The sequence below is a fragment of the Brienomyrus brachyistius genome, chromosome 6 (assembly GCF_023856365.1).
Source record: "Brienomyrus brachyistius isolate T26 chromosome 6, BBRACH_0.4, whole genome shotgun sequence".
In the NCBI taxonomy this organism is placed as follows: Eukaryota; Metazoa; Chordata; class Actinopteri; order Osteoglossiformes; family Mormyridae; genus Brienomyrus; species Brienomyrus brachyistius.
This window is the reverse complement of record NC_064538.1, coordinates 16,979,876-17,000,368: the sequence shown is the minus strand read 5'-3', so window position 1 is coordinate 17,000,368 and position 20,493 is coordinate 16,979,876. Positions and strand designations below refer to the sequence as shown.

General features: G+C 45.8%; 1 protein-coding gene across 1 annotated transcript in view; it reads left to right on the top strand.

The window, feature by feature from the left end:
- Positions 1–17,504, top strand: part of cxadr (CXADR Ig-like cell adhesion molecule) — a 33,922-nt gene extending 16,418 nt beyond the window's left edge. The window contains exons 2-7 of the mRNA XM_049016428.1: positions 9,117–9,286; positions 11,928–12,132; positions 13,695–13,850; positions 14,064–14,186; positions 14,273–14,411; positions 15,033–17,504. Of these exons, the coding sequence (XP_048872385.1) occupies positions 9,117–9,286; positions 11,928–12,132; positions 13,695–13,850; positions 14,064–14,186; positions 14,273–14,411; positions 15,033–15,309 (1,070 nt within the window). The 3' untranslated portion in view covers positions 15,310–17,504. The remainder of the gene's footprint in view (positions 1–9,116; positions 9,287–11,927; positions 12,133–13,694; positions 13,851–14,063; positions 14,187–14,272; positions 14,412–15,032) is intronic.
- Positions 17,505–20,493: the final 2,989 nt, after the last annotated feature.

Below are 20,493 nucleotides of genomic sequence, written 5' to 3'. Positions count from 1 at the left end.
TTCTGTGGGGAGGGAGTACCACACACCTACTTTGATTGTCTTTTTGGGTTAATGGTAAAAGCAACGGTGGCTTTGGCTCCTGGCCTAGGTTTGAACATAGGTTTAAAAAAAGAATATTAGAAAACCCGTCTGGGATTCTGTATTTTCCGATTTTGAGTTTTGTGGTGTTAATTTATTTCAGCGTTGTTTCAAACAGAAACAGGAAAGAGAACCTTGTAGGTGTGAAACACACATGCTTTCATCTCCAGTTTGAAATGGTTATCGTGCTTTAAGAGCTTTGCATATTGTTTTTTTTTTTTTTTTAAAAAAAAAAACTGAGCCTAATGCTATGAGGAAGGACCTTGATCTACACACTCCTTCGCGTGTGTCCTACATAACTTCCGCAAACCATTACATGAAAGGGCTGTGTTTATTTAAATTGCTCGGACCTTCTGAATGCCCTGAAGAGCTGCTACATGCTGAAGTCTAAATTTGGCAAGACACGGGAATAAAAACATACATAAAATTATCAGCTGCCATAAAGCAGACCACACGCATTTCCCAGTGATTTGGGATGATATAAATCAAGACTGCAAAAAAAAAAAAATCACGTGTTATTGGATATAAACCAAATGGTCAATGGAGGTGTGACCTCCCCCAGTCTGTAATCTACAAAGAGTATTTACATCTGTATGCTGACCCTGTAGCTCCTCGGCTGTCCGGAAAACCTTCCTGTTTGTGTTCAAAGTATCCAATAACTTCTGTTTGCTTGATTGTAAACGGTCAGAGGTGTGGGTGGAGTGTCCTGCCTCCTAGCAGTGATCACAGTATGAGCTGTTTTGTTATTACAATGCCTTAGAGGCCAGCTGTGCGGCCTTCTAGTTCCATGCCGTCACGGTCTATCTCTGGAGATAGTTATTGATACAGCATATCCTCCAGATGGTACCAGGAACTGCTTTTTTTAAAAATAAAAAATTATTAACCGGCAGTTAGCCCATCTCCCTCCTGACTAAATGCTAAAGACAACCACCGTAGTGACTTTTTAAGGTAATTTGTTTGTTAGTGAACTCCAATTATTAATGACTTTGAAACTTCCCTGGTATGACCCATCTTTGTAATCCCTAATTGAGCTTTGCAATTCAAGACACAGTGTTCTTTGATATTCATGCTTCGCTGGCCTAAGCTTGCCTGCATGTGTGCGCCCCTTAATTACGGACAGCCATGCAGACCAACTGCTCCATTCATTTGGACTTCTCAAACCGCTTTCCAGAAGACCGCTGCTCATGGGTGCTGTAATTATGGAGTAATTTATTGCTGTTTGTCTTTGTGGGCAGGCTTTCTGTGTGCTCTGGCTTGGGGGATGGGGGGTGCGGCCCTCTGCTTTTTTAGCCCCCATCCAAACAAAACCTCAGTAATCAGCAGTGAGCCTCACATTTGATCAAAGGCTCACTGTGGCCTGACAAAGGCCACGGTCTGGGGTGCCGTGGGGGCCGCCATGCCTCTCCTCTGTGGGGGTGGCGGCTGCTCTCTCATCATATACCCTCCTCTCCTAGCCCTGAGCCTTGAAGCATATCCTGCTTGATGTAAATTTTTGGTTTGCCTGTATCAGTTTTGTAGAAAACGTAGGGGGGGAGGGGGGGGGGGGGGTTCTATTTTTCTTCTTCCGGCATTGTCTCTCCAGTTCCCATTAAGCGTGATGCAGTCACATGCACATGAAAAGAGCACATGTTACATAAATCTATCTTGCATTGGCTCCCTGTTCCAGCTGGTGTGGCGTGCTGCTCTTGCGATGTGCTGCTCTGGGTATCTATGTCCCCCTTCTGCAGTGCTAGAGTATCTGGCTAGAGACAGGAAGGAGAGCTCTGTAATAACATTTTTGTTGCCTGGGTCACCTCGCAGGCCCTGTAAAACCCTGCAGGAGAGCCTGTTATTATGACAAGTTTCTGCAGCACAGGGTGTATTTACGCTGTTCTCTGTGCCGTTTCACATTGCTTCCTCTTGCATAAAGTAAGCTGGCATGAATAAAAACTTCATTTCACTGTGTGCTTGGCTGAGTAATCCTCAGTTCTGTGAGGACGCTATGTGTCGCGGTTCAGCCGGGGTCTGCTGTTAATTTCTCTCTCATTTTCAAGGTGCTTTTCCACATCACTACGGTTTATGAAATTTCACCCAGGCTGTGATTTCGACATGGAGTGGATGAGGTGGCTTTGTAATCGCGTTGCTGGCCTTCCAGTCTGACAAGCAAATGGCAAATAGGTCCAGTTTGCTGGCTTCATTTTGCAGAAGAAATATGCTGTATATAGGTTTCGGGTGGGGGGGGAAGTGGATGTTTGGACAGGCAGGAAGAGCATTGATACCGACTATATGGCAGAAAGGTTTTACAAAAATAGGTTACTCAGATTCAAATCGATTGCATAATTCAATATCAATTTCATAAAACCCTGAGGTTTTAATATATACCTTTTACAGTCTGTGGCCTATTCAGTGGAAGTGAAGCTTTAACCCCATTGGTGTCATGTGGCCAGCCTCGTGCAACAAAAACAGATTAAAAAAAAACATGGCGGGTGGCGCTGCACTGAAGGTGCTGTCAAGCCTAAAGGCAGATATCTGGCTGTATTTTGGCTATACACAAGTGGAGGTGAAATAGTGTGAAAAGACCACAAATCTCTGAAACCACATCCACATACATCATCCACATGCGCAGTCTGCAAAAACATCCAATCCAAAGCTTATTGGTCATGTTAAACAAGTTCGTTCATGTAGCTGTTTTAGGGTCAATTCTTAAACTACATATTATTATTTTTAGTAATGCACCTGGTTAGAGGTTTCCTTGTGCAATTTACAACATTACTTCTCAGAGAATTTCTTTCCTGTCTAGCAAAATTGGTATTGTAATCAAAAGATTCCTAATCGAATTGTTATTGAATCAGATCAAATCAAATCAGGACCTTATGAATCAGAATTGAACCGATTCAGCAAATCAGAGGTGATACCCTGTGTTTTCAGTAAAACTGATTTTTTTTCCTAAATTGTAGGTTAAGACAATTCTTTCATGTTCTGTCTCTTTCTTACCAAATTATTTCCTATGCATTTGTAGCAGAAGATCACACCAAAATATTGTATGGTGTTCTGCTTGTTGCAGTGGTGTCGCATCCAGCCGTCCCCCTTCCTGTCACCATGATTACAAATGGCGCCTGTGTCTCTCTCTCCCCCCCCCCCCCCCAGGTTCTCCTGCAGGTAGAAATGTGGTGTTCAGTGACCTTTGTTAGATTTCCGTTTGCAGTTCTGTGTTCAGGGGAAGCCTCACACATCCAGCTTGCCGTTCCACCTTTTGTTTCATCCTGGCGTTTGAATTCCGGTTTCCAGATTGTTTTGTTTTTTCGGCATAGCAACCCACGTCAGAACTTTGAATGAAATGAAATGCCCTGACCAGCAAATCTCATTTTTGCCTTATGACTCATTCTCCCTATATTTCCCAGTGCTGTATGTTTCTGTAAAGCACTTTTCTGCAACGTAATCCCTTTCCAAAGCGGCCACCAGTGTATTTTCATGTGATAACAGGTAGGGTACATCGAGGTTACCAGTGTATTAATGGTTATGTTTATACTAACATGGTGACGTTTCAGTGTCTTTGCAGTTAAGATTTAACCACCTAAGAGGGAGATAGTTGGGTTTTTCCTCTTTCAGTAATAGTTTAACTACTGTATACAGATGTTGTACAGCCTCTCATCTGCCGCTCATCACTGTGAACTAGGCATATGAAGGCTTCCCTGGAAGGTCTGAAAGTCATAGAACCACACTGCTGTAGATCCTGCAGATCCAGTGGACTGTGCCAGCCTCCATGGCTGATTTGCAAGGAAAGCCTTGTGGGTACTTTGCATGGTTGCCCTGGACTTCTTTAATTGGCTTTTATTTCTTCATTTACTTCATTGGTTTTGCATTGGCAATACTAGGAGTTGTAGGTCTGGGTTATAGAGTTCTGCAGGATACCATTTGTGTCCAGTTAACCATTACCCAAAAAGTCTGTCTTTATCACCCCATGTCCAGGGATTCAGTAACTTTTTTATACAGGTGGATTTCTGTCTTCTTATTTCTTAAAGACTTTATGATTCTAAATGTTCAACTTTGCTTGAAAGGTGTGGAAACTTTTACACCCTTTTTGATTTGGGGTGAATGTGTGTTACCTCACTGCGCTGAAATCCCTAACATGAATTTTGCATCTACGCATTCTGCCATTTACACAGCAGGGTACTGCAGAACTTTGCTGTGGAGCTCGCCTGTGCTTTACCACCTGGGTTACGCTCCACAGTCACCACTCTCACGTAGGACCTTCTGCTCGCTCATCTATGCTGCTTTCTGTCTTTGTTCTTTGAAATGTTTCAGTGTATGGACATAGTATCAGAGGACTCCAAGTCTTTCACCTGTCTTGCAGCAAAGTATGCTGGGAGTTGAGGTGAACAGGAAACCTGCTTTGGATCCATGTTTTAATGGTCTAGTGTTTTAATGGTTGGTTTAGAAGTGTTTGAGCTTGTATGTCCTCAGCAAATGAAAACGACCCCTCCTGGCCCTCAGCCACAGTGAAGGATGCCGAAACGCGATGTGTGGCAGCTGGTCTCTTAGTCCCAGAGGAAATAGAAGCACAGTTGAAATTCGAAGTGGGTGCCAGGTCCATCAATTGCAGGCAGGCTTGCCGATAAAAATGTGCACTCATCCTGAGCGCTTCATTCCATTTACTGTAATCACACATGTTTGAAATGCGCATTAATTATGATGAGGTGTTGTGCTTAATCGAGTGAGTCTTCCACACTGAGAAAGGGGTTTAAAATGTATGAATCTGCTGAGGGGAAGAGAAGCGTTTTATCTTTAGACGTGACTTCAATATATATACTTAAAATACCTCTCCTGACAGCTGTTCAAAACAGAGTAGCTTTTTTCTGGGTTGTTAAAGCGAGGATTTAAGTCTTCATTTTGGGGGGGGTGGCAAACTTGAATGCCAACACCTTAAATATTCTGTAAAGGACGTACCGACAATTTGTCAGGAGCTTGAATTTATTTAGTAGAGGAATGAATGTCTAAAAGATGGGTACAACATTAGCGGAAATGGATATTTTTTCAATAAAGCAACTTCAGAACTGCTGCTGAGCATCTAATATTACTGCTAAGAATGAGCTAATGGATGCTTTGCCTGCAATCCTTGGGACTGCTTTGATAGGATGCCCAGCACGCGACAGTCGTTAATTCAGAAGCTCTGCTGATTTTCTCTGGTACTTGTGCCTTCAAATATGTTGCTGATACAGATCAAGATTATGAAAGCGCAGTCCTCAAAACCAGTCCAAGCCACGAGATTTGTTCTAATGAATAGATTTCTATTAGGAAATGCATGGCGTGGATGTTTTCCAGCTTAATCAGCATTGCAAGACTTGGGCCATTCTGTTGGGTGGTTCTCAGACTGGAAGGAATGATGCGTGGCTAGATCTCGGCTCTCAACTTCTAGGATCACCTTAGGTGCCCAGGGATCATTACATCACCAAGAAATGGTTTGAAGGGTGAGGTCAGGTCCAGCTGCTCTTAATTATGCCCTTAAATATGGCTTCTTTACACTTTAATCCTGCTTGTGACCAGCGTGTAGTGACTGGCTGGTTTAAGTCTCTGTGGAATGGTGTCACCCCCCCCCCCCCCCATTTCTCCTTGTGCTCTGCCTCTCCCACTCAATTTCTCCCTCCCTTGATCGCTGCAGTGACATTCTCAATAGGATCTGTTGCCAGGAGACAGGATTCTCTCCCCATTGTGTTGTGACGAAGGGGTTTAGAGGCATGCCGACCTAGGGCAAGGGACTGACACAAGCTTAATAGAGCCGCCATCCACAGGGCCAGGGCCCTAAGCCCTGTTCCATCACGGGTCCTGTCGGACATATGAGGGCTCCTAGCCACCTAAAGGTCTGCACTTCTCTAGTGCAAAGAATGATGGACAAAGAGGGGCTTCAGACGTCAAGGCACTCAACCAGCATCCCAGAAGCAGTAATTACCCACTCTCCCTACAGGCATTAGAAGAAGCCCTGTTCTTCACGGTGTAATCATTACTGTAAATATGGCGTGAAAGGCCCCGCTTGTTTGCCGATTATGGGTCTGCAGTGGTCACTGAGACAAACTGAACCATCACGGGCAAAAACATTTTAATCCTCTGAAATGTAACAGAGTTCTGGCTGTTGGCTGTATGACATGGATGGAATCTCTAATGAAAATTTTTACATCATGGGAATCTTTTTGTTGAAGTTTTTTGGGCTTGTTTTTCATTCCACTGGTGTCTTCAAACTGCCATAATAAATTCAGCCTTTCCCAGACCTGCACCCACAGCTGAATCCTCATTATACCTACTTTTCCAGGTAAATTTCTAAGTTCCAGTTGCTCTAGTTCTGTTTTATATGCCAAATAACTGCTGCTCTTTTATTTCCTGAATTGATCTAATTCTACTCCTAGATAAGTTGTCCAGTCAGAGAAGCCTTCCTGTACACCCCTGTTGGCCTTATGCTATTTTTGTGCTTGTGCCCTTTCTCTTAGTCGTAATGAGTCTGGCTGTTCTGTTCGGATCTCTCTTATAAACAAGGTGTTTTCAACAAGAAAATTGCTGCATGAAATTTGAAATTAAAACTGATTTAATCTGGATTTCATATCAGTGATTTACGCATAGTAGTACATAATCTGGAAGTAGAAATTTCTAGTTTTTAAACCAATTACAAATTGACAAATCTGAAAGTATTCTCACCCCTTACTGTGGAACCTCTAAATAACCTCGAGTTTAACCAACTGCCTTCAGAAGTCGCATTGTGAGTTCTACTCGTGAGCAATTAAGGTGTGACAAAACCCAAAATAAATACAGCTGTTTCTGATAGACCTCATAGTTTGTTAGTCAACATAACTACAACAGCATCATGAAGGCCCAGGAGCTGTCAAAACAAGCATTGCAGGCACTGGTGAGGATTTAAGTTAGGTGATTTTTGTGCGCATTAGTTCTGCTTATCGGAATGAAGCCACTCTCATACACACAGGAATGTGAGTGACAGGTCTTTAATGCGAGTGGTGTCAGGGAAGCAAGTGCATCCTGTGTGGCTGAAAATAAATCACCTGTTTTGAAGACTGGAATAGTTTGCGGAAATAACCTGCATTGACGCTATATGTGTTCCCCTACAGTGTTTTTATTTTTTTTGTTAAAATATATTGTTTGAAATTTACAATAAACTACGAAATGTAAATGTGCCGTTTTTTCAGGCTTGAGTCTAGCCCCACCTGTGTTGATCGATGCAGTCCACTGGGGGAAAATGAACTGTGTAGTAATTCAAATTCGACCTGTTATAGACAGTTGTGTAGTTTTTTCTTTGCTTGGTTTGTTGTAAATTCCTGGGCACTACATAGATTTAACCAAACCTAAAGCCATATTGACTTTGTCAGCTTTCTTGTTTAGAGCACCTGTCTCATGAAACCTGAATTTCAGGTCTGACTGGATGACACATGATAGGGTGTTTGTTACTGACACACATGCCTTAAACAGTGATGTGTTCATTGTTGAATGTGCAGCGATTGGTCATGTGAGAGTCACCAGTATCACTCTGTAAACATGGCTTGGCGGGGCAGGTTTTACTAGGCTCAGCCAATGGCCAAATGTATTTTGGTTCTGTTTTTTTTTATTATTATTAAGCTGTTGATTCTCTTAAACCTTGGTTTGTTTGTGTTTAATAAAATGTCTATTTGTGTTTTGATAAGTGGAGTATGTGGGGACTTGTGTGATTTCTGAGGAAATGTGTGTTGCATAACTTCTAGAATAAATTTCCTGGTGTGGAATCAACCTACTCTGTGCTGTATGCTGCAGGCACCGTGTGTCACGTTTCTGTCACGTGCATGTGGGCGTGTGTCTACACATACTGAGGACCTTTTACCTCAGTATTTGGCAAGTATTGTATATAATTGCTCATTATGGGAATTTTTCTTTGTTTTGTTTTGCAAAAGGTTTCTGTCTTCCCTATAATTAATTATGAACACTTGTTACCATCTGTCTTAACCCCAGAGAAGTGGGAGAGCCCACTCACTCATTTCACAGGCTTGGATAAAGCCACCCACCTGAATTCTTGGGATCATTCTTCTGTATTTCTAATGGCTGTAGGGTGGGAATGTCTGTCACACATTGCATAGAAACACCTCACAACGAGGCTTTGAAGGTGACTCTAGTGTCAGCATCTGATCTGTCTCCTGTGTGGAGATGGATGGACAGTTAAATAGATACAGGTGGATATGTTTTGACTTCTTCCTTGACACTTTCTGACTGCTATGTAAATCAGCGGACCTGGAGTGACGCAATGCTGGGAGATGAGAATAAGTTCATTTGTCATTCAGCCAGAGCCTGTTTGGCCGATAAAGGTGCTGCAGAAATTGAGTCTGGACTATGTTTGCATCTTGAGCGATGGCTCCTTTGTTAGCAGCAGAATAGCCGCACATCTTGGGCTATTTGAGTGCCTTCAGGGCAGTGTGTTGAATGCAGGTTCACTGACTGAAGACAGGGATAACATGCTGTGAAATGAGCATTTGCCCCATGTTGCTGACACTAGTTAACGCTAGGTTAGAAAGGTAAGGTTGTGTTGAGCCATTTAAAGAGATGTTTCAATACCAGAAGTGTGCTGAGCCCCCCTGTTTTTTGTTTGATGCTTTAGATACTATCGATTCCTTTTACGCCTCCTCCAGCTTGCTCTCTTTAGGTAAGAGCAAGCTGGCCACGAAGGGCAGCCACCCATAACGGTGCCCAGGGAGCTGGGGGTTAAGGGCCTTGCTCAAGGAGCTGCAGATGTGGCGGGGCTAGGCTTGAACCGGTGACCCTCTGAGCCCACTGAGCCACACGCTACCCCCTCTAAAAGAATCCATGCCCTCCAGTCATTTTACTATGAATGTGAATAAAGTAGGCACATGAATGGTAGTGATCTCTCCACTTTTGGATTGCAGCCGCAATCCTCTCTCATTTCATCTTCCCCTTTAAAAACCTCCTGCTGTATTTGCACAGCCCTGATGCTGACAGATGTTGACGTGGGACTAATGGTGTCCCAGGATCTCATCAGGTAAACGAGACTAACCACAGTCCTTGTTTTATGCACTCAGGTATGAGTCATGGACTGGACATCACCTCAACCGGGTCAACGACCTTTGAGAAGGCCAGCGGGGAGGGTGTCATGCTGAGCTGCCAGTTTAAGCTGGCTTCCGAAGATACAGGCCCCCTGGACATCGAGTGGAGCCAGCTAGCCTCTGACAACCAGAAGGAGGATAAAGTGGTTAGTGCGTGCATGTGTGTGGGAGAGAGAGGGAGAGTTCAGTTTCTGTATTCCGTCTTTCATATCTTCACACCCTCCTCGTGTTCATCACAATTAACAGGTTTTTCCATATGAATATTTAATCTTCCTAATGTGTAGAAACATTTTTTTTGGAGGGGGGGCAAAAGGGTGTCAAGTTTTTCCCAGAATAGAAATGGCTCTCGATTTAAATGTCATTCTGGCATGAATGGGTTCTCTATAGCTGCCAGTCACATCTGTGGTCTTTTTGGGAACTGTGCAATGAATGACAATGTCCTGTGGTACACGCCTCTTATTAACCAGCTGAGAGGGCGTCTCCCTTGGTATCCTGGGCTGCAATCCATACAGCGCATAGCTGCGTAAATTACCATAATCTTATTTACTGTGTCACACTTCAGTGGTGCCTCCCTTACCAGCGTGAACAGAATCCAGCCAACAACCTGGGTCCTGCCATTTGATAGCCGCTTTAGTGATTTTTTGCGCAACGCCAGAGATTTGTTTGTTTACCTTCATTTGAGCTTGGTGTGACGATCATGTGACCTGATGCACCTGTCCTGTTTGTGCCGCCAGTGGTGTCCTGCAGGGGGCAGCGTTTATGGGGTGTTGGAGTCTGTGCCTTAAAATGCTGCGCTTCCTAGCAGGTGTTAAGCTACTCTTGCTGGGCACCGTGGTCCAGTGGTATGTAGCTGTGCTATTGCAGCCTGACTGCATCTCCGTGGCATGTATAAATTAGAGAGGTAAATATGTTTGTATCAGGAAGTGACAGACAGGAATGCTGTATTTCCATACAACATAGACTTCATTTGTGTATGTGCTCTGTTCCCCTCCTTTCCCGGAATTAGTCACATTAGTGAGTTTCCTTTGCCCTGGCCGAGCAGCAAGTCTTTGTGGCAGATTGCGGCATTCCCATAATGTGCTTCTGGGAGGCTTTGGGGCCGTGCGCTGTAGGGGAGGGAGGGAGGGAGAGAGAGAGAGAATCTGCACTGCCATTTGCAGACTGGAGTGGGGAACAGCTCCTGTAATGAGCTGTTCTGCTACGCTGACAACACCACTGTGGCAATCAGCTTTGACGAGTGGGCAGCTGGGGGCTGGCGGGTTGGTGTGTGTGACTTCCTCCCAAGCTGCAGGTGTTTCCTGAATCAAAACCATTTTCAGATCACCTCACACTCGGTGTGGATGGCCTTTTTTCCTGCATATTTGACTGAATTTCAAAGTATGTGTTACTGGTGTGTTTAAGCACAGTGACTGGTTTGAACTGGACTGATTTTTTTTTTTTTTTGTTAAAAGCCTGATTCATTTTGCATGGGGCCTATATAATGTGCATTTCTCTGCTATTCTGGTACAAAGATTCACTTTCAACTCGCAATCCCAGGCACAGTCATTAGCATTTTTATCAGAGCATCCCAGTGTGTCCATGAGGTGCGTTAATAGGACGTGGCAGGGGCGTAAGCTTGTGGCGGGTATCCTGTCTGCTCCCATGCTCATCCCTACATGCTTCTCCACTTTGCATCTCAAAAACGCCGCCCCCCTTTCATCCCCCATACCATACCCCGGCCAGGCCCACAAGCACACTGTCTGCAAATAGACAGTGTGGTGTGTTTTTAATACCTCTGCTCCTGCTCCGGATTGTTCTGTTCCTGCTGGTATTTCCTCCAGGCGACTGCTGCTTACAGTCTGGATAATTCCATAATGTCCATTTATTTTGCAGTCTGGCACACCGGCTAGAAAACTCCATTCACCTCAATAATATGATTAAAAGCCCCCCACTTTTTTGTGTTCTGCCCTGTGTTCGTGTGCCCCCTGCCACCTCCTCGCTTCCTCCTCATTTTTGCTGTTATGGTAGAACTTCATAGGCACGTTGCGTTCAGAAACCGTTTAGGTAGTATTGATTGTATGCCACTACTCAGTCACATGGATTTAGGTTGGACTTTTTGAACTCAGTCTTATACTAATCTGCCAGTTTTCCCAGCTGGTGCCTTCGGGATCAGTCGCTGCATTCTGTACCCAGTACTGGAATACTGATGTCTACTTCTGCCTGTGTCTGTGAATCTGCTCATCTGAGGTCATCTGAATTCCGTCGTTGCAGTTTCGCTCACCTGCTGCTTTCCCCGGGGGCCTTTTGCACTATGTCTAGTGGAGACTGGTGTCGTCTGACGCCTCCGTGGTTATGAAAGACTGGGTGTGATCTGTCTGGCATTTGAGTTTCTCATGCTTTGCTTGTCCCCTGTGCTATGATGTTAGCATCTCCTGCCCGTCCCAGTTCCTAATGTTAATGACATTGTCGGATCAGAACAAAGTTGGTGAGGCGGGGCTGTCCTGCCCGTGGCGTAGCCTCTCCACACAGCAGGTGTTGATTCGACTCAACAGACATCCTTTTGTGTGCCTGCACTGGCTTGCTTGGGAAGGCTAATATTAGTTCCACAACCAAGGTCGTTTGGAAGATAAGTTCCAACTCCTACTGAGATGAGGCTGTTAGGACAGAATTTGCACTGTAATATGGATGCCACTCTTGGTTTGGATTTGTAATGTAGAAGCCAGCCCCTCGATCCCCCGCCTCAGTCATGCAGACTGTGCAGGTCTCCATGACTCCTCCATTGTCTAACTTCACGTCCTCCCTCTGCAGATCATCCTGTACTCAGGGGACCGGGCATATGAGGACTATAATCCTGCCATGAAGGGCCGGGTGCACTTCAACTCGCCTGACCCCAAGAATGGTGATGCCTCTATCAACCTGACCAGCCTGCAACCCTCAGACACGGGCACATACCAGTGCAAGGTGAAGAAGGCACCAGGCATCCGCAGCAGGAAGATGCAGCTGACTGTCATGGGTGAGACCCTCTTAGGAACCTGGCACAAGGTCGCTTGCTCTATCTCTGCAGAGTCTATGCACCACATCATCTGCTGTATCTCTACCGTCCGTAGACCAGATCACCTACTGTCTGTAGACCAGGTCACCTGCCGTACCCCTACCGTCCGTTGTTTTGGTCACTTGCTGAAGCGCATGCACTGGCTGACAATTCATATCAAGTTCACCGACTGATCATGTCGGAGTGCTTAAACATTAACCATACCACTAGCATTGTGCAATGTTCACCTGGACAGATGGTTTAATAGTCCGGCTGCTGTTGGGCCATAAATGCATGGATGACGAGTGGTGCCTTGTAAAGGAGCAAACATTTCCTTAAACTGCTTCCTGCTTCCTTCTGATTGCTATTAACCCCATGGAGTGGAATGTACCCCCCGGCTGTGCTTAGCAGCATGTGGAGGAAAAAACGATTTTGTGTTTGAGATGACATCCAGTGTACTGCTGAAGATGTTTTATTATGTATTTACATTTTATTTAGCAGTCACTGTTGCCCACAGCAACGTACAAGTGAGGCAAATAGCACATTAATGTTTTATATGAGGGAAGACATGTAGAAGATTACATCATCTGGCCAGATCTGCGTATGAGGGCAGTTTGATCACACGACAGCCTACACCTCAGAAAACCAGAGCCGATGATCTCTTGGTCAAAGTGGGATATCGGCCAGTACATGCCACTCTGTGGTCTGAAAAAGTGGCCAGAAATGGGCGGTGAACGCTGGGGTCCAAATGGGAGCTGGACCTCTGGAGGAGCTCATTGAGGCATTGATGGTGGAGGGTGATCTCTCTGCTGATTCTGGATTTAGCCTGTTGGACAGACACAGGGGACCTTTTCGGGGGGGGATTGGCGACAGGATTACTGAGCCACGCTGCCCACTTACTGAACTCCTCACTGTCCACATACTGTCTTGCTCCTGCACACCGGCTGCTGCTTTTGGCTCTCCTGGAGTTGCTATACCGACATCTTGCAAGATGTCGTCCACAGAGTTACCAAGGAATGGGTAGCAGTCCTAGTACACGGGAACCTTCCCTGTCTCCTGACTGAGTGGCTGGCAATAATCCGCGTTGAGCATATAAACCGCCATCGTTCGCCACACGGCCCCAAAACTTGTTTTTACTGGCACCGGTCCAAACAGTGATGTCATCTCGGCATGTGTGTCTCTGATCCCATGGCTTCTCGTATGACAGAGGACACACCGTTAGGCTCCACCCCGCTGATCGTCTTACTGGGTTGTGTTTCCTTGACTTCGAAATGGCCTGGTGATGGTTTTAATTTGTGCCGTAGGAGTTCGCTTAAATCAAGTCTATAAGGGTTCACTAAAGCTCCGTGCTGTTTTGTGTTTTTTGCTTAATTTCCATTTGTGTATCATGATTTATGAAGCTGTTGCATCATAAGTTCTGGTGCTTATTAATGCATTAGTAGTGCTCCTTCTGGGCGACGCGGTGACCGTCTCCGATTTCAGAACGTGAGTGCTTCGGGTCCATGTGCTGCATTGTTGGGTGACTGGCGTTCCCCCCCCTGCAGTCCGGCCCTCCAAGCCTGCGTGTTACACCGTTGGGCCATCCCACTTGGGCAAAGATGTGCAGCTAAAGTGTGTGTCGTCGGAGGGCACCAACCCGGTGCAGTACACCTGGGAGAAGACGAGCGACACCAAGGTGCTGCCTGCCACCGCCGTGCTGGGTGAGTTCTTGTCATCTTGCCCCCCAGTCACCCCACTGCTGCTCCCCCTTTTCCTGCCTCCCCCATGTTATTTGCCCATTTCCGCACCTTTGCTGCGTGGATACTTCCTTGTCTCACTCTGAAACTTCTAAATTCCATTCTTTGAAAAGTTTGCCAAATGTTGAAGACTTTGCTCTCAGGGTTCTCATCCCTGCTTCTGATTTTATGCCTCAGACTCCACCGGAAGCACCCTAAATGTCCGTAACGCCTCAAACAGCGCTTCCGGCACTTACCGCTGCACAGCCAGGAACCGCGTGGGGATGGATGACTGCACCTTGAATCTGCGCGTTGTGCCCGGTGAGTAACCATCCCCTTTACTTATAGTGCCACTTGTTTTCAGTGCAAGAGTCAGTCTGTGATTGGCTGTTCCGTGTGCCCCACAGCCCCCAACACAGCCGGCATCATTGCCGGTGCCGTCATTGGCGTGCTCCTGGCCCTCATCCTCATCGCTATCATCCTGTTCTGCTGCCTCCGTGCCCGCAACAGGAAGAAATACGAGAAGGAGATCTCCTATGAGATCAAGTGGGTACCTGGGCCTACGAGGGGCAGTCATGGGGTCAAACCGCAAACTCACTCTATATTGATAGATATTATAGCTGATATTCTAAGGTGATACTAGTACAGACTGGCAGGGCCCAAATGGGTTCAGAACTTTCTCACACTTCACTCCATAACTCAGCTACACTCAAGTTTATGGGACCATACACTGGGTTTCTAGAACAGGGCATGCGCAGACCGTCAGACTATTCTAGGATCTTTGTCTAGTCAATGGCTTATTTATAAGGAATAAACCAATGCTAGTTATAATCAATACGCATATAATCAATCAATAAGTAAATGTCAGCTTTATTATGAATTATAATTAATCACAGTCTGATCAGGGTAAATCCCCAAATGATTATTATATTATTATGTCATTATTATAAAACATTTCTGACTTATTCAGCGTCAGCCGTGTGATGCGAGTGGCCCTGTGGGGGTTTAAGGCCTCCAGCTCAGTGTAGTCCCATATAACCTGGTTCTGACCCGAAACAGCTCTGCTCAACCGTTTCTGGTACAGACCAGGTGTTAGGAAGTGGGGGAATGTCAGTAGTCACCAGCATGCAGCTACCCATTTTAATACCCCCCCCCCTCCCCCCGCAGGGAGGACGTACCCCCCCCGAAAAGCCGAGTGTCAACGGCACGGAGCTTCACCAGCGTGGGGAGCCAGCGGTCCTCTGTGGGCTCCATGTCGCCCTCCAACCTGCACGAATATGCTGCCAAATCCATTTACAACACGATTCCCACGGAGGAGTATGACCGGCCGCCCAGCCAAGCCCCAGTGCCCCCCCTGTCCCGCACGGCTGGCCCCAACCTGAGCCGCATGGGCGCCGTGCCTGTCATGGTGCCGGCGCAGAACAGGGATGGCTCCATCGTGTAATGGGCCGAGGGGCGGGGCTCCCCAACAGCCGCCACGGTCAAAGCGCAGTCCGACGCCAAACGAGAACCACTGTGCGACTGCAGCGAGCAGCAACTGGAGAACTGGACCGGAGGGCAAGCGGGCAGCCGGCACCTCGTGTCTCTGTACATATTGGAATGCATGAATACTTCATCTGCCTGCTCTGTAGAGCTCATGAAATATTACATCCAGCAATTTATATCCACGTTTTGCATATTCCAGGACTTTTCCACGGTGGAAATGGGATGTTAAGTATGAGTAATTTTCTACCATCTTTCTTTAGATTGCTCAGAGGTACCCCTCCCTTAAAAGATGCTACCACATCTGTGCTGTTCATATATGTAATTTCTACAGGGTATTAAGGGAAAACAGATTAGTTTTTACAATGTTTAAAAATTTAAACAGTTTTAAACGCACCCTCATGGTAGCTGCAAAAGATTCCCATTTAGTTTGTAGCTGAGTAAATTTGTACCACATTTACTTTTGAGTTAACTGCAGTGGTTTCTATGCTCAGGACTACGTTTTAAGGGATGGTCAGTCTTCCGGAATTTTCTGATCACATGGTCATCACTCCCTGTGCTATGAGCTGTTTCAAGGTGGGTGGTGGTCAGATCTGAGTAAATCAATGGAGCACCCCACACCGCCTGTCTAACCCCTGTACGACCCCCCTTCACCCCCGACTCTGTCTGCATTCCAGTACTCTATCCTCTGATCCTAGGACAGTCCCAGTAATGAATCTGCTGCTTTGCGTGGAGCACAGTGAAAGGGGTGTTGCATTGTCCTGCGGGCTCAGTTTTAACCCTCTTAACAGAATGTTTGGTTTCTACTTTCCTCGGGTAATATGAAGTGCTCAGTAATTTGCACAGCTTCAAATTTTTTACTTTTTTTTTTGTTTTATTTTTATGAAGTGTTTTTCAATGAGTTTAGCATATCCACAGAAAATTATCTGACCACCTCTGTAAATATCTGCAAACTAAGTTGTGGTGTATTAAGTGATTTTTTAGCTGGGGAGCTACGCGATTCGGTCTGTGAGCTCCCCGCCCTCTTGCACTGTCCTATTGGTGGTGCCATCCTGTGGGTAGACGCAGGATGGGCCTTTGCCCCATCGGTGAGCCAGGAGCCTGGGCAATGTTGCCCAGAATAACATGACTTGTGCCTTGGTTTGTGTACAGCTGTCCCAGGTCACATTACCTTGTCATGGGCCACACATTCTTTTCTGGTACTCCTAGCATGTGACCCCTGAACCCTTGAGACCTAGGATGATCGGTTGCTGAATTTTAGCCTATTTGTTGAAAACTTCATGTATTCACTTTGTGATTCATATTGTACCTGGTATCTCTGCCTGTTGCCAATATTAGATCGATATTCCTTGGTATTTATCATCACGCAGATGGTTTGTTTAAATGTGCTACACAGCTGATCAGTGTTTCTGTTGGCCAATGCACTGCATGTAGCAGATGAGACATTAAAATTGGGGTCTTAATGGTTTTAAATAAAAGGATAGAATGGGTTAAGAGGCCGTATGGAGAGTCACTCTGAAGATCATCCAAGCTTAAGTTGGTGCCCCCCCCCCGCTTCCCGTCACTGCACGCATATCTTCGGGCTGCCCGGGGGGGTCGCTATGCACAGGGCAGTCTACCCACTCATGAGGCAGTGAAAGCCCTGTGCGTTTCTTCAAAGTTACATCTTGTGGTTTCCTCAGGGTCCTGCATTTACCTGTTTAGTGCTTAATTCCACCAGCCAGCTCACAGAAGTTTCCAGATGCTTGTACCACGTGTTAAGGGCAGCTTTGCTGATAAGCCATTTGCTGCAGTCTTTCTGGAGGATGGGCAGGTTCTGGCTGCTTAAGCTTTGGTTTGTCAAGATTGAGATGGAGACCCTTGATTTGAAATCACTTTTGTGAGTGCATCTCCCTCATTTGCCTGGTTTGAAACCAAATGCCCCCTTTTGTTTTAGCTTCTAGAATGAGTTTCTAGTACAATCAACAGAGGACCATAAAATCATTTGTGGGGATATGTAGTCTCTCTTAGGAACAATATACTAACAATCTTTATAGTTTAAAAGGTATACTAATATTGTATGAAGGCTCTCTATTCTTCTGGTGTGTTTGCACATTGTCAAACCTTTTTTTGCTTGTACTTCTGTGCTGTATTTTTAAATAAAACCGTTAAGATGCATATTTCGTTGTCATCCCTGCATTTCACTGCACCCTCTGCGGATGCCTCCGTTTGAATACACTGTTCGTATCCACTTTTGTCAGGTACCGTCTGTCACGTGCCTGCATGGTGATCGGCGAAGTGGCTCTGCAGAGGCTTCCTCGGTTACCGTTTCAGAAAGCAGAATCTACTCTGATGATGTAAGCTGTGGAGCAGCCAGCTGCACGTCTGGTATCCTGGTTGCGCTGATCGGAGAGCTAATCAGTGATTATTTATTTAAAGGGTGTCTGAGTTAATGTTCGCGCAGACACCTGATCAATGGGCTTTAATTGGTGAGAATCCAGCCAGCAGTCGGTCAGCATAAAGCACCGAGCGGCGCTTGGAGACCCACGGCTCCTTTCTAGTGTCGATATTTCATTAGCCGCGTCTGTGAGAGCGGCCATTTGTAACTGATCACACACATAATTACCCGTCAATAATGGGTGCCCTGTGCCTGGCCAACACCGAGCGTTAATTAAACATTTTCAGGGTGGTTAATGTGAGGCGGAAAACCGTGTCGTTAAAAGCGCATTACCCCTACCTCAGAGTGCCGGGTCTCCGAGTGTCGCCTGGCCTTGTTCCGCCGTTTCGGTACCATGTTTCTTTTGGGAGAAGCTCTCTGGAAATTTACATGGCTGCATATAAATTTGACATGTGTGTATTCCTCTTGGACAGAGGCGAATTTATCTGTAATGCATCTGAAAATACGTGTTCTTCAACAGTCTGGATATCCCCCCCAGCCCACTTAAATCATTCAATTATGTTTCCCATTTTCATGTGGTTAATTGTTTGCTCCCAAACTCAAGCCTACCTACTTCTTGGCTCATGCTGTGTTTCCTTGGCAACCTTATCTGCTTGTACACAGTCTGAAGCTGGCTTTCTGCTCTGGGGAGTGATGGTTTCAGCATCTATGTTCTTGGTAACAAAAGGACCCCCTTTACACCAGTCATTTTAATCAATGCACTTCCTCAGTGGCAAAGGCAGGTGTCCTTTCTTTGCAGCCTTTGTGAGTCTGAACCTTATGTACTTTAAGTCTAGGGCCTGCTGGATATATATATATATATATATATATATATATATATATATATATATATATATATATATATATATATATATATATATATAATCATATATAAAATCGCTCTCTCGCTATCCAGGCATTCTTCTGCATGTTCTTAGAGCTGCTCATCAAGACAATCACCTTGGTTACCTTGGTCACATGTCAAAACCTCAACTTGTGTGTCATGCTGTCAGGTTGGGACTTGGGCAGGCACCTCCACATCAAACTCAAACCCACGTGGCATTTTGTCCCGCTGAGCATCTCATTGTCAGTATAAACACCACAAGCGTGTGTAACCTCAGGCTCTCCTCTATTGGAAGGTAATGATCCCCTGCCCTGTGTGTACTCATCCAAAATAATGTGGTAGACCTTCCAATTTTCTTTCACGGGAGACGAAATCAAAACATTTATCTTATATAATTATACAGCCAGAACTGTAATTTAGACGTAACAGTCAAGCCAGGCTTCTTAATTGGGAGTTATGGGTAAATATTGCAGTTTAGGCGCCTGTGATGAGCCTTGTCTGTCACAGAACAATTGTGGGGGAGGGGGGGTGTTGTCTTTTAGAGAGTCTCTGGGATCCTGCTGGCTGCAGTGGAGCTGTTTGGGAGGTTCACCTGGGCCGCATCTGACAGCAGGAAGGTCCTTGAGAAGGTCAAGGCATCTACTGGGGAGAGTTTAATATCCTCTGCGGTCTGTGGCCATCAGGGTGGTGCTCCTGCTCGTGTGCAGTCTCCCTCCATAGGCTTGTATTCCTCACTGCTCTGCTCTTCCCAGGTTTCCAGGTGATAACGGAGGTGCATACCCGGTCGATTTTATTTTGCAATTTAATGTGGTTCAGTTCTGCCTCTTGCCGTAATGAGAACCATCTGTGTGATGTTACCCTGCCGATGGTGCCGCTGGTACTTCAGACATCAGCCTGGACCTCACTGGGGTGGGGGGCTGTCTCAGGTTGGATTCGTTAGTGAGGAGTAGTTGGCTCCCCCTCCCCCATCACCCAGCACAGATGTCTGAGACTCATGGCTTTGTGCTATTTCCAGCCGGCCAATTAGAGTGCTTTTCTCACTACTATGCGCTGTCCGGATGAAGTGCTCTCCTGCCGCCACCTTGGAGGTCATATCTGCTCCAATTGGCCGTGAAGGAGCCTGCGACTTCCCTGTTCCTTCAGTCAGGGATCACATACACACATCTTTAATGATCAGCACCACTCTAGTCAAAGGGCAGCCATAAGATTGGCGTAAAAGAGTCCACTGTGTGCAAGGCAAGGTACCACAAGGGGGCAGCATCCCCTTTGCTGATGGCAGACGTCTTGCAATCATTCATCACAACTCATGCCTTTGTATCCCATTCCATCAACGACAGACCTCAGTTTTGTTTCACACCGATAAGGGCTGCACCTATCATGGAGGATTATAAAAAGTCAGAATGGTGTAGCACCCTGTTTAACTGCAGATTCACGTTATACAGGGTCTTGTCCTGGGCAGCACTGGTTTACCTCTTAGTGTGCCCGATTCTCCCAGTATCTGCACTTCTACCCAGCTTCTCTAGTACAAGGTTCAAGGTCCTTTATTCTCCTGTGCATAAAATAATGATGCAACAACAGAACCTTATACTGTAGTATCCTTCTTCATTCCCCCTTCATACAATCCACGAGCAGTCATTTTCTTTGTGTGAGCAAGAGCTGCGAACAAAGATATTCACTTTCCAGTAAAACAGTAGGCTGCTTAAAAAAAGCACCACCCAAGCACCACCCAAGAAACTAAGTGTAAACCCTATAGTCGGCACTGACATTTTGCACCAGATGATGGGGAATCTTTGTCTTGGCATCTTTGTTTTTTTCATTCTTAATCTCTTCTGCTGTAAACCCAAGATCAGAGATGGACAGGCTTATTAATCTGCCTCAGAACCTGC